The sequence below is a fragment of the Lutra lutra genome, chromosome 13 (genome assembly GCF_902655055.1).
Source record: "Lutra lutra chromosome 13, mLutLut1.2, whole genome shotgun sequence".
Classification (NCBI taxonomy): Eukaryota; Metazoa; Chordata; class Mammalia; order Carnivora; family Mustelidae; genus Lutra; species Lutra lutra.
In genome coordinates, this window is record NC_062290.1 from 81,676,372 (window position 1) to 81,689,721 (window position 13,350).

The following is a 13,350-nucleotide window of genomic DNA, read 5'->3' on the forward strand; positions in this document are numbered from 1 at the left end:
TCATTCCTCGTTTTCGGAACCACTACCACACCGTGGTGTGAATGGTGATATACCCAATACAGTAAAATAAAGATTAACTTTCGTTTCTCTTTACCTCTGCTGACTTGGTCAAAATGAAAAGTAAACTCAATTTCCAGCAATGGCCAAGAAATTAAATGTTGTGAACACAGAGAAATGTCCCTCGCTCCACGTGTGAATGACTCACTGGCAACTTCTCGATTTTTCCTGCCTTCTGAGAGTACTTGACCCTCGTAGACACCCCTCCTGGCAACACAGCCCCATAACAACTGTGCTCTCCTGCTTCCACCGGGCCTCCTGGGCTATGCCTCCTTCATTTGCTTTGCTGGTTCCCCTTCCTCCTCCAGGAAGAAGTTCCCTCCATCTCAAAAGGCCAGGCCCCTGTCCCCATGTTCCGTTAGCACTCCTCATTCTTCCTCCACAGCTCCCGCCCCCCCCAACACACATACACACACACACACACACACACACACACACTCAGCAGCAACTGCCCCTTCGCTTCCCTGTACCCCATAGCCGATGGGGCAGTTCTAACACCAACACCTGGTGCACAATAAAACACTGCTGAAAGACCAAATGAATGAATAAAGAATCCTTCATAATGAGAGGGGAGACCAGAGGGTTTTCGGCATGACCTCTGGTCGTGCTACTCCAAGGGCATTCTTCAGAGTACCAGCTTATGAGAGATCCAGACTCTTGGGCCCCACACCAGGCTCAGGGAACCGGAATCTTCATTTTAACAAGATGCCCAGGAAAGTCACACGCACATTAAACTTCAGCAGTACTGCCCATGGTGTCACAGAAACAACACTGAACAGAGTCAGAAGAAGGCTCTAGTCCCGACTCTGCCACTAGCTTACCAAAAAAATTAAATTAACTGTTTTACTGAGTGCCTACTACATGCCAGGCACTGTGCCAAGGGCCCTTTATAAATAATGTAAAATTCATAACTTATGAAGTCAAAGTCTTAGAAACCCTCCTCCTTTTAATGAAATTCAATCTGCTTCTGACAAACTAAATTTTATTCTGCCACTAAAGCAGAATTTAACAAGCATCCCCTCCTTCTGAGCACCATGTCTGTCCTCCAGAGTCATATGTCTTTTTCTTATTCAACACAGCAACCCTTCAAATACCTACGTTCAATTAAATTATGCCCCTCAATCCACGTTTTCCTTCCATCAAAAAAAAAAAAAATATTTGTCTTCTAGCCATGTCTAAAACTGATGACGTAAGTGAATAATAACAGAGACTCGCTCCTTCTACACCCGCACAATCTCCTGCACCCCACCCCTGAGAGCGGAGAGTTCCGCGCAACCCAGGGTCCGTGGTTTGCAGGGCTCACCCCCTGACTGCATGCGGCTCCAATCACTGCGGCACATCAATCCTCAACCACATTTTATAATGCGCAGTAACTGGTAAATGAACATATAAAGAAGGAGGAGCAAACCGATTAGAGATGATTTTCACGCCCTTTAAAACCAAAGGACACCTGTCCCCAGTCTTCTGTTTCGTGGGTTGTGAGGTGAACGGCCCACATGCAGGAGTAAGCGCCCTCTTCATCAGCCAGGGGGGCCCGCTCCACGGCAACCATATTGAAGACAAACCCGAAAAACTACGTCAAGGGCCTCCTACTATTTATACCCTTTATCAAATTAAAAGTTGCAGGGGGAGGCTATATATGAAAATAAACCAGATGCCTATTTTATAGCTGTATCTATCTCTATCTATACTTTTGACCTAGCAATTACGTACATATCTGGGAATACAGACTAAGGGGAGAAAAAACCTAAACCCAGAAAAATATTTGTGTCTGAAGACACTCATCGGGTAATTTAAAATAGTGAGTCACTAGGAACAATCTATGTTGTTTGTTTCGTGGGTTGGGCTAACGAGGCCGTTAGCTCAATTTCTGTGCATCCATAAAATACAGTAAGATGCTATAACATAAAAGCAATTGGAAAAATAAAACAGGAAACAAAACCATATATGCACTGTGGGCCTCCACGTGTTCATAAAAACAGAGGAGGAAGGATTCCAAAATGTTAATTAACTGTGCGTGTTTTAAAGTGGCAGGATTGGGGTAACTTCTTTTCTCTATTTTAACCCAATGTTTTGGGCTAATTAAATATTGGAGAAAAATACTGAATTTTGAAAACACGAAAAAGATTTGCTGTCCTCCCTACTCCCCCACCCCCCGACCCCCCCAATATACAGGCTCCCAGGAGCAGGAATGGTGCCCAGCCCCTGCTCTGTAAGCCCTGCTGTTCAGAAAAGGCTGTGCACAGCCTGGGCATTTCCAGGCCTCATCAAAGGAGAACTACACACATACCCAGGGCATGGCGGCCTCCTCCCTTTGCCATCCCACCCTCGCCTAAGCGACCGCTCCTCCCTCCGCTCAAGATCACTGTGGGAACAGCTTCCTTCCCATGCGGAATTTCGGACCTGCCCACCCCATTCCGGGGAAAGACAGGAAACGGCTACAAAGGACAAGGCTTTTCACAGGGAACATCAAGTCGAAGTGCAAATCTGACAAACGATTCCGATCTGAATCGGCTGATATTGAGATCTCAGAGTGGGAAGAGGAAAAAGCCTCTGTTCTCCAAAGAACATAATGGGACATTTAACAGATTTTTTTCAAAGGGCAAATGAACAAACAAACTCGCCATTTACGACTCAAATGAAGTAGGTGAAGAATGAGCTGCTTATTAAAAATGCTGCCTTGGAGAAAACTAACCAAGAGACTTGTTTCTCCCTAAATGGACTGCAGATATTCTTAGTTTCCAAAATTATCCGGAGCCCGGGGGGGCTAAGATCAATAACGTTCCTGTCTCAAAGACAGCAGATGGCCAGAGCGCAGCATCAGTACCTGTGAGTGGCTCCCATGTTGCGGGTGGGAGGAGACAGCTTTCAGGCTAACAGAGCTTTCCCCAGAATGTGGCAACAAGACCTCCTTTACCTGGCAAGCTAGGCTGAGTTCAAGACAACCCTAACCAAGAAGACTGAGGGACCCGAGACCCAAGGACAAAAAGGCTCTCCTGCCCTTGCGAGTAACAACAGCTCCAGTCCTCTGAGAAAGGCTAACGGAGGCCCAGGCCAGGCGCTGTCCGTGGCGGGTGAAGCCAGTCAGAGGCTGAAGGGAGGAAACAAGCTCTTCCTCACTGGCACGATTTCAGGGTCTCCCTGCTGTACGCGCGGGCCAAAAACAGAGACTCAGAGACAGCACCTGACAAAGACGAGCAGACACACAGACAGGACCGGGCTGGATGTGGCCCCCTTGTCTCTCCCGGGGTGGAAGGGCTGACCAAGTACACAAGCCCAGCAAACCAGAGGCCTCTTCGTGGTCCTCCTGAAGACACCATGATTTAACCTTTCCTGGCCCCTTTGGACCTTCAAATGCCACCAGCAGAAAATTCCCACAGCCCAAGGGTTCTGCTCGGACAGGCTGTGGACTCCCCGCCACGTCCTGTGCACAAGGCAGACTGTGGGAGCCCCCGGGGTATGTGCGGGGATGACATATGTCCAGTCAAATCCCTCAGTCCAGAGGCCACAGGAGTGAGGAGCTGCACAAAATTCAGAAGATTCATACAAAAATGAAATATGTGTTACTCATTTGTTTTTCAACCTTAGTGGATTTCTTAAAGGGGCATCTACACTGCCCAAATTACCTGGGTGATGTGGCAGCTCTCCAGATCCCTCTGAGACCAAACTGCTCAACCAGATGTGCCATCTGCAGCACAGGTCCCAGGGCCGGACCCTGGAGTCAAAAGCTATCCAAAGATAACCAAAGTGTCCATGCAGACATACCCCAGACTTTCAGGGAGGCTGCTGACTGACCAGGGCCCTCGAAAGCATATCCAGCAAATGAAGTCTCAGCAGGGCCTCCTCGGGACAGATGCAGTCCAGAGACATCTAGAAGGCCGGTACCATTTTGTAGTTCGCGCATAACACGACTGTCTCTCCTTACCTCAGATTGTCCTATCGACTCAAGTCTGTCACCTCCCTGGAAACCCATGCAGGAGAGATCAAAAATGGTTTTCTTCAGGTGCTGGTTGTCTGTATACAGTTCCTTTACTAGCTGTATGAGGTCACTGACCTGGGGGATAAGAGCAGAGAGAGAAGTGGCTGCCCACAGCTGACCTCGGTTTTCCAGGGCCCCAGCCCTGCACACAGACCTTCCTGGCTTCTCAGCACCACTGCAGCGGGTGGTGGAACAGGCAGCCCGACTCCATTCTTCCAGCACCCCTTCAGGGTGCAGTGAAAACACCACTAGCATACCTGTATTCTAATCCCACAGCCACCCCTCCAAAGCCATGCTGGGCTGAGCCTCCATTTCCTCATCTGTGACATGGGCTACTGTGGGAATTGATCAGAATCATGGTCACAGTGCAGTGAGGTCCCTGGCACAGGCTACTATGACAGCTAAGACGATCTCCGTCTGGCACGTGAGGCCTCCTGGAGGACAGGCCCCCGAGACTGACATTTCTGAGACTATGTCAGAGCCTTCTTTTAGAGCATCAACCTTTTCCTTTGAATACCTACCTAGCGATGTCAGTAATAATAATCATCTTCAATTACAAAGCAATTTACAGCTACTAAAATACTCCCACAAGCTTTAGTCATCCATTCCTCACAAAAATCCTGAGGAGGTGGACAGGCTGGAATGACTATTCTCATTTTATAATGAGGAGCCGGTGTACAAAGAAGTTTATTGCCCAAGGCCCCATAGCTGGGGATGTGTGGGCAATTAAAGGACATACAATGACGGCCAAAGTGCCTCACTTTGTGGGAAAAGTGGGAAAGGGCAGCTGCCTCCACAGAGGCAGAGCAGGCCTGGAGCTGAGATCCCAGGGATCCGAGTCCAGTGCTCCTCCTTAAGGCATGGGTCTCACTGGACCAGGTACCTCAGTAGTTAGCAAACACCACCTTTGTTGACTACAAGCTTCAAACCCCAATGGCCAATAATTCTGCAGACTTAACGGAATGAGCATTAGCCCCTTCAGTAAAGTGGGGAAGCTCCCCCTGACTACACAGCAGATGTCCAGTACAGCAACACATGAAGACGAGCTGGACCCAACCCTCGAGGTTGTAGTGAGAAGAACAAAACATTCTGACTCTATAAACATGGACTAAGTGCCAACCATGTGAACTGCCTCATGCCCTGAAACAATGCCACAGGAGGTGCTGTCAGCTGCCTTCATCTTCCCCGTTCGCTTCGTCTTCAAAAACTAAGATGCTTCAATGCTCCTTGCTCCGCTCCTCCCCAAGATACTGAAATTTTTAATTCTCCTTTCTATTTCTTACTTTTAGTACCTTACACCTACTTTCTCTCTCTGTCTCTGCAGAGAAGGCCCTCCACCTAGACAAACTCCTATTCATCCTTCAAAACCCACTTCAGGCCTCACTTCTGCTGAAAAGCTTCCTCTGATCAAGTGAGCACTCCCCAACCCCCGACAACCTCTCTTTCTCTGCTGCCTCTGCCCTGCACATCCACCTACTTCAGCAACCCCTGCACCCCATACTGCACACAGCTGTTTACACGTCTTACTACTCTGCTAGAATGTGAATTATTCCAAGACAGAAACCGAATCTGTCATACATACATGATAATTGTATAATAAATCACAGTCTCCTCTGAGCTCACACTTCCTACTCTTATCAGTGCTTGTTAGGATCTTGAAGTACCAAACCACTCTAATCACACCAACAATCTACAGATTGAGAAACCTGGTTTCCAATTTTAAAGAGAGATTTACTTATCAAGTCTGGATCTTTATTCTTTCAGAAAGCACGTATTAACGCCCACTGTGTGGGGTAGGTCCTGGAAAATCAAAAATAAGTAAGATACAATCACTACCTTGAAGTGATGCGCACAACCTGGTGCGGATAGAGACGAGTAACCGGATAATCCCAGATCAGGATGAGCACGACATCAGTGCAGTTAGGTACAAGAGGAGAGGAGAATGACCTGAGGGAGGGTCTGGAGAGCATTTGCTAGAGAAGATCAAGCTAGGGCTGGTCCTCCAGTCTGAGAAGGAGGGTGTCAGGCACGGGGGAGGGCATGCCAGGTAACAAACACAGAAGGAACAAAGAAGGAGCAAAGGCAGGCAGGGAGAGAGGGAAGGAAGGAGAGGAAAGGGGCTTTCAGATTCTCACACCTCAGATCAGGAACACAAGAGACAACAAATAACCAACAAAGGACCAAAAGTTAACAGGTCAATATACCTTTTTCTTAAGTTCTTCTTGAGAAAAATGTTCCACTTGAAACCGATTGGGCTCTTCAAGGCAAATACTCAGATAAGAAGTTTGATCACTATAAAATGAAAATGGTTCTTCTGCAAAAAAAAAAGGGGGGGGGTGAGGGAGGAGGAGAAAAAGCATATCAGAAATAGATCCTTCCAAACCCAATCCTAGTATAATCCACATAAGGCAGTTTGAATTGGGAGAAGTGGGGGTTGTGGGGGTCGCTACAAGGGGAGTAAGTACAAATAGGGAGTTGAATGTACCACCTTTGGAGCAAAAGTAATTTTCCCTCTTTCTCTACAGGCTGATATTTCAATGTATGGTTTCATCATGGGCTGCAGAATTTCACTGTGGCCTATTCTGAATTATAATTTGTATATCAAGTGTCGTACCTAGAGACCACTCTGAGTGGCACCAGCGAATGGTGATTTCAGTTCAAATGAGGGAGTGATTCTGTTTAGGTGAGAATTCAGGAAAATTAGACGTGACCCTCAAGGGTAGTGCTCCAGGGAAATAAAAGGGCCTGATGTATTTTTTACTGGCCCCAGAGAGCTCTGTGGTTGTGAGCACAGCAAGTGCAGAAATTGGCTGCTAGATCTAAGATAAGAGAACCTCTGGTCACCTGCACAAAGGTCTGCTTCCTCTGCGCCAAAGGTCACATCCCAACAGGGAGGGAAGGCACAGAGGAAGGGCAGGCTATCTACTGAATGATGCCTGTCTACAAACACGATCTCATTTAACAATCTGGGGATAAGAACTGATACACCTAATGTACTAGAAAGACCTACACTCTAAAGGATGATATTCTGGCTTGAACATGGGTAAATCAACCCCCGCCCCCAGCCCGAGCCCCAGTTTCTCCATTTGTAAAATGAAGTCAACACTGATGCTGGCCAGTAGGGTAATCTTCAGATCCAGAGATGAGAAGTGAAGTGCCTGGTCCTGTGCCTTGTACACAGCAGGTGCTTCAGACACATCAAGCCCACCACTGCCAAATCCTTGTACCCATACGTGCTAGGTACCAGACTCAAGACAGAGAGTAAGTGAATACTGGTGCAGACTTGTGGGGGCTCAGGTTCTAGCAAGGGAGAGGGCCGAGTGTTGCTGTGATGAGCATAGCAATGCTAGAACCACAGGCCCCTCACCTTGTAGCCGCCCCTAAGGAATCCACTTGTGGTGGTCGTGACAACAATAAGAGCAAAGTCTCACCACGAACAGCAACCTCGGTGCCATGCATCTGTGTGGTCCAGACTCTGCAGCGGGTGCCCCGCTAGGCAAATGGACACGACACACTGAGCCCTTCCACGAAGGCCGAAGCTGGACACACACAGACCCGCAGGGCCAACATTAACATGGTCACCACAAAAAAGAGGAATCCAGATGAAATCCTGGGGGCTCCTCATCCCCTATTGGAGTTTTGGGACTTTCTTAAAGTTCAGCCAAGGCCCTCCACGTGGGAAAACCAGAAGGAAACACATACAAGAGAGCACGCACCTTCCCGCCTCCGAATTTCACTGATCTGCTCCTCCAGGGTCCTTTGCAAATCCCGATAGGCGAGTACGTCCTGCTCTAGCTGCTTCCGCAAAGCGAAAATGCTGTTTAACTCAGTCTGCAGGCTGTTGATACTTGGTAAAGGAAGACACCAGAATAAGTTTTTACTTAAATTCCAGTTAGTTAACATGCAGGGTAATACAGTTTCAGGTGTAGGATAAATATAGTGATTCAACACGTCTGTATGTTACCCACAGACACCAGCCATTTTCAAACAGACCTATTTGTGCTTTAAGATACAAAAGCCAGCCAGCCTCCCCTCGACTGTCAGGTCATCAGTGGGTTTTTTTCTGGTTATAAAAGTAAATATATGCTTATGGAAAGTTTGAAATACAAAAGCATTAAGAAACTACCATGATCCACTACCAATTAACATGGGGCAGGGTGCATGCCTTTTTTTTAAGACTTTATTTTTAAGTAATCTCTCTACCCAAAGTGAGACTTGAACTCACAACCCCAAGATCAAGAGTCACACAGTCTACTAACTGAGCCAGCCAGGCACCCCCAGACTGCATTTCCTCCCAATCTTTTTCCCTGAGTATTTTTACAAGGTGAAAATAATACTTGACGCATGATACTAAATTGTGTGTTCCTCACGTAAGTATTTCCCTATATTTTCAGAAATTACTTGCAAGCTTCAGTTTCAATGACTCTGTAATATTAATCAGGTGAATGTCTCACTGTTTAGTCGAACTCATCTTCTTATTAGTGGACATTTGGGTCATTTCCAAGTTTTTGCTACAGGTATAAACAGGGAGAGATAACGTCATTCCCCAGAATATTTCTCTGTTTGGAGTAATGCCTTGCAAGGGCTTGGGTGTAGAAGGGGAGGCTCTCCAGAGCCTCAGTGTCACCTGGCACCCAGGCTTCAAATGAGAGGAGAGGAGCAAATATGTTATTCCTGAAAGACAGGGAACTGGGGATGAAACTGAGGGGCAGGAAGGAAGTGGAGAGAAGAAGGAGGGAGTTGATAATAGGAGGGAAGAAAGGACTGATTCAGGGGCCAACAGAACTCGGCTTTCATAGGTCAGCCCCACTCACAAATGCATTGTGGGATGGATTTTTATTTGAGGTGGGGAGTGCCAAGTCTCACATCTGGGTCAGTGTGACACGGTGTGACCTGCACAGAGAGCCTGCGTGAGACCAGCAACCCAGAATTCAGAAGAGGCCATTAAAATGCACACCTCCCAGAATCTCCAGAAATCCTGGGGTACTATTCAACAGAACTTTCTGGAAGTTAGAAGTGTTCTGTATATGCACTATAGAGTAGCCACTAGCTAAGAGTGTGCCGACTGAGCTGCTGAAACGCGGCTAACCACTGAGGAACTGAATGGATAATTTTTCTTAGTTCCAATGTTGATAGTCCCCTGGCTAGTGGCTACTGATCTGGGTGGTGCAGACCCACAAGATGGGCTCTGGCTTCCACCTCCTGTGGCACATGGCCGGAATCTCAACGGAGTGCACCTAGCTCTCAGAGGAACAGAGACCCCAGCCAATATCTGCATAACATAAATGATGTTTCACTGAATATCTCCGTGCCTAAAGCCTTTCACATCCAGGTTCATTTCTTAAGCCCGATTCCCAGCAGTGCAATTACTGGGTCAAAGTATATGAACATTTTTCAAGACTAGCAAAACACATTAACAAATCAGAAAGCCTCCTTTCTTAAGTCCTGAAAAATACATCACTCCCTGTCCAGTGTCTGACCTATGGGTCCCTAAGAGGGTCCATCAACACCTTGAGACTATCTGCAAAAATGTAATATGTGGATCTTCCAAAGGAGAGGGCCAAGGAGCTTTCATCAGATTTTTCGAAAGGGGTCCAGAGCCCCAAAATGGCTAGGAGCTACTGCTCCAAATGTCTGTGCTACAGACTCAAGCCCCACTCTCTTTCAGAGATTTTTTCCAGCTCCATCCATCGAACCGCACATACAAACCAACATATATCAGAAGGAAAATAAACCATTATGTCTAATCGTCTATGCTCGCCGCTTTGACGATGGTTCATGGTGTAGCAGTCTTCTTGCGAAGGAAGGGGCCCTACCAGCAGCTTGTACCTAGTTCCATTTCAAGACAATCATAATGATCAATTTGTAAGGCTGATGGAAAAACCTCACAGAGGTGTCACAGCACTCGCTTGGATGCAATCGTGCTGCAGAGACACTTAAGCAGGGGAAAAAAGGAGATTATTTTAGCAAAGCTGCTGCGATTAGGGCTGAGGAACACTGCTTCCCTCCCTCTTCCATTTTCTGACAGGGTGAAAAGTACACAGCTGCTGCTCCCGTGTCTATCATTTATGTTTCCCTAACTCCGGGGCCTTTTCAAGGTGTGAGGAGCTGGTGGAACAAAAGGTATTTCACCTAGAAAGAAACAAAAGCCCTGTGCATTCCTCCTTCTGCAGCGGAGTGGGAGGAGGCACGGCAGGGCACGGCATGGTACGCCACCGCTAACTAGCTCTGTGACCTCGGGCAAGTCGGTTAAACTGCCTGAGTCCTGGCCGCCTTCCTCATCTGTGGAATGGGAACAATTCCTTCCTTTCAGGACTGTTTGAAGGATTAACTCTCAGTTACATGGGAGAGAGTTTAGCACAAAGCCAAACACACACGAGACACACAACACGCAACACGCATTATTTCCCTCCGTCCACACATCCAAGCGCCTCCCAAGCGAAAGAGGATGTTCGCAAGCCGAGCTTTCTGATTCTCCTGAGTTATAGTGGTGATTCCCACCTGGGGACAATTTAACCTCCCGAGAGAGATGTGGCACTATCTGGAGACACTGCTGGCCGTCACGCTGGGGCAGGGGAGGGCGCTTCTGGAACGCAATAGTAAAAGCTGAGGTGCTGTTAAGCATCCCACACGGCACAGGACCCAGAGAAGCTGCCGGGATTTGGCCCGTCCCCACCCCCCACCCCAGCTTCCCAGCTTCACTCCCCGCTTCCCAAGCAGTCATGCCAAGCAGCTAAGGCTTCTGGAAAATGCTCATTTTTAGAGAGTGATGCCTACTCCCAGAATTTCATCAGCATGCTTCCGTTTTCTCTAAACTCACTTCAGATCAACAAATCTGAAAACAATCTCCTATCTCAGAAGACTGGACACAGGTTTGGCGTAGGGTGGGGGGGTTCCTCATCCACTCAGCGCTTCCCATGTGCCCACTCCACCCAGCCGCGGCGACAGGCGCTGGGAAACGGAGCCGCTGAGGAGACGGGGTTCCGCCCTGAGGGGCACACGGCCCTGATGAGGGGGCAGGCCGGTTACGGACAAGCACCCAAAGGGTGGCGGGGGCAGCCGTGAGGGCAGACAAACAGCAACAGCCTCCTCACAAGTGCAGCCCTCCAGAGGAATTCTCAAGGGGCCTCAGGGAGACTACAGTAGGGTGTGGGACCCAAGCAAAGGCAGAGGCAGGAAGGCACACGGCCTGCAACAGTGAAAACCATTCCAGCCAGAGTGAAAGGCTTCAGAGAAGGGGCAGTGAGGGGGAATATTTTAACTTTTTATTTTAGAAATTTTTAAACATACACAAATTTTAAAAAGCTCATACAGGAGCCCCTCCCTCCCCGTTTACTCACACCCCAGCCCTGCCCACTAGGCAGCCATGGCTGCTCCTGTTCCAACAGTATCCCCACCCACTTCCTCTGCTCCTGTATGGTTTTGAAATGAACCCCATACCTTGTACCCTTTCACCTGTAACTACCCTTGTGTGTAGAGAGAAGATCGTAGTGTGAGAAATCACTGAGGCCCAGAGGGCCCACCTGCCTATGCACAGAGCTAGGAGAGAGCACGACCACTCACCTACAGGAGGCTCTCATCACACACCTCCCCGGAACAAGATCATCTCAGCAAAATCCTGTAGGACACAAGTCACTCCAGGACACAGAAACTTGCTGGAATCCCTGAGTGTGGCCACTCACCACCGGTGTCACTTTGGACAAGTCACCTCACCTCTCTCAGTGTTCATGGCCTCATGGACCACGGGGATAACAATATGACCTCACAGAACAGCTCTGAGGATTGTATAAGATAATACACACAGAAGCACTTTCTAAATCTATGATAAAGTACAATAAAAACGAGTATTATTATTATTTTTTTTATCCTACGTTCATTAGGATAAAAAATCAATCCAAAAATCAGACAATTTTATTTATTTATTTATTTATTTATTTATTTATTTATTTGAGAGAGAAAGAGAGAGAGTGCCTGGGGGGAGAGGCAGAGGAAGAGGAAGAGAAAATCTCAAACAGACACTGTACTGAGTGTACAGCCTGGCATGGGGCTCGATCTCATGACTCTGAGATCGTGACCTGAGCCAAAACCAAGAGCCAAATGTTCAACCAAATGAGCCGGGCAGGTGCCTCAAAACCAGATAATTCTTGATATAAAATAAGGTTATGTGATTTAAGGAAGGCAACCATCATCCAAGCACTTTAAGCTCCATAAATCAACAGGGAGGGCTTTGCTGCCTCAGACACCAACACTGTTTGTTCAAAATACGAGTGTCTGCGTATGTATATGATGTCCAAATAGTAACCTTACCTGTCTGGGTCCTGCAGAGACTTCACCAGATGTGTATAGATGTCCTGCTCCTTCTTCAAGACCTGAATCAGCTCTTCATAGTCTAATTGCTGCTTTTCCTGGAAATGACAATAGGTATCTGACATGAAGGGAAGAATTTCAAAAGAGTACATCCTGACATTATGCAAACATATGTGAGTAGTTTATAAATCCAGACGGAGGTGATCCCCAGTGCCAGGCCCTGGCTCAGGTCACAGTCAGAGAGCACCACCTGCAGGAGAAGTGGGGGAATGACTGTCACCATGTCCCTCGGAACAAAGCCAGGAGGTGTGCTTCCAATACTGAACAGCAGCTCTAAAAGGAGCATCGTTGCTGCCCAGCACAGCCCTCATGGAACTGCCACCCCTCAGGGCTGCTGGTCTTCGCTTTCTCGTCACTACCAACAGTGCTTTCCACATTTGCTCTTGCTCCAAAGATGAGAAGTGCATCTACCCAAACCTGGTATTAGGGACAAGGGACTTACACTGAAATAGAAAAGGCCAAGTGAGCTGCACTCTAAAGGTATCCCGAACAGAATGATGACAAAGGGATCTGAGATGGGTCTCTGCTGCTTACCAAGCATGTGACCTTAGAGACTAGTGAAAACCAGTGGGGGAAAGTCTGAACAGAGTATCGGGATATCTACATAGACCCTTATTATCAAACTACTTATTAATGACAGGAAAAAAGAGGACCCATAGTCAAGACACCTAGAGAACACCACCTTCCTAAAGTTATCAAAGTCACCGTGGCCAGCAATGAGGCAAATCGAAATCGTGTACCAGCAGACAGGACACAATGAGAGGACATGCCTGCCAAAGACACGGACCTGAACCCAACCAACGAGGCAACATCAGACAAACCCCAATGGAAGGACAATCTATGATGACTGGCTCAGACACTTCAGAAGTAGGAAAGTCAAGGAAAGACGAAGAAAGTCAAGGAAAGACAGAGAAACTATTCCAGACTGAAGACTAAAGAATCAAGAT

General features: G+C 47.6%; 1 protein-coding gene across 7 annotated transcripts in view; it reads right to left on the reverse strand.

Annotated features, from left to right (window-relative positions):
• Positions 1–13,350, reverse strand: part of CDK5RAP2 (CDK5 regulatory subunit associated protein 2) — a 171,797-nt gene that overhangs the window by 70,991 nt on the left and 87,456 nt on the right. For all 7 annotated transcript variants that reach the window (XR_007122225.1, XR_007122226.1, XM_047699454.1 and 4 more), the window contains 4 exons: positions 12,344–12,441; positions 7,753–7,883; positions 6,241–6,350; positions 3,983–4,111 (listed from right to left, as the gene is read on the reverse strand). Coding sequence is in view for 5 of the 7 variants with exons in the window: in XM_047699454.1 (XP_047555410.1) it covers positions 3,983–4,111; positions 6,241–6,350; positions 7,753–7,883; positions 12,344–12,441 (468 nt within the window). In the remaining 2 variants the exon portion in view is untranslated. The remainder of the gene's footprint in view (positions 1–3,982; positions 4,112–6,240; positions 6,351–7,752; positions 7,884–12,343; positions 12,442–13,350) is intronic.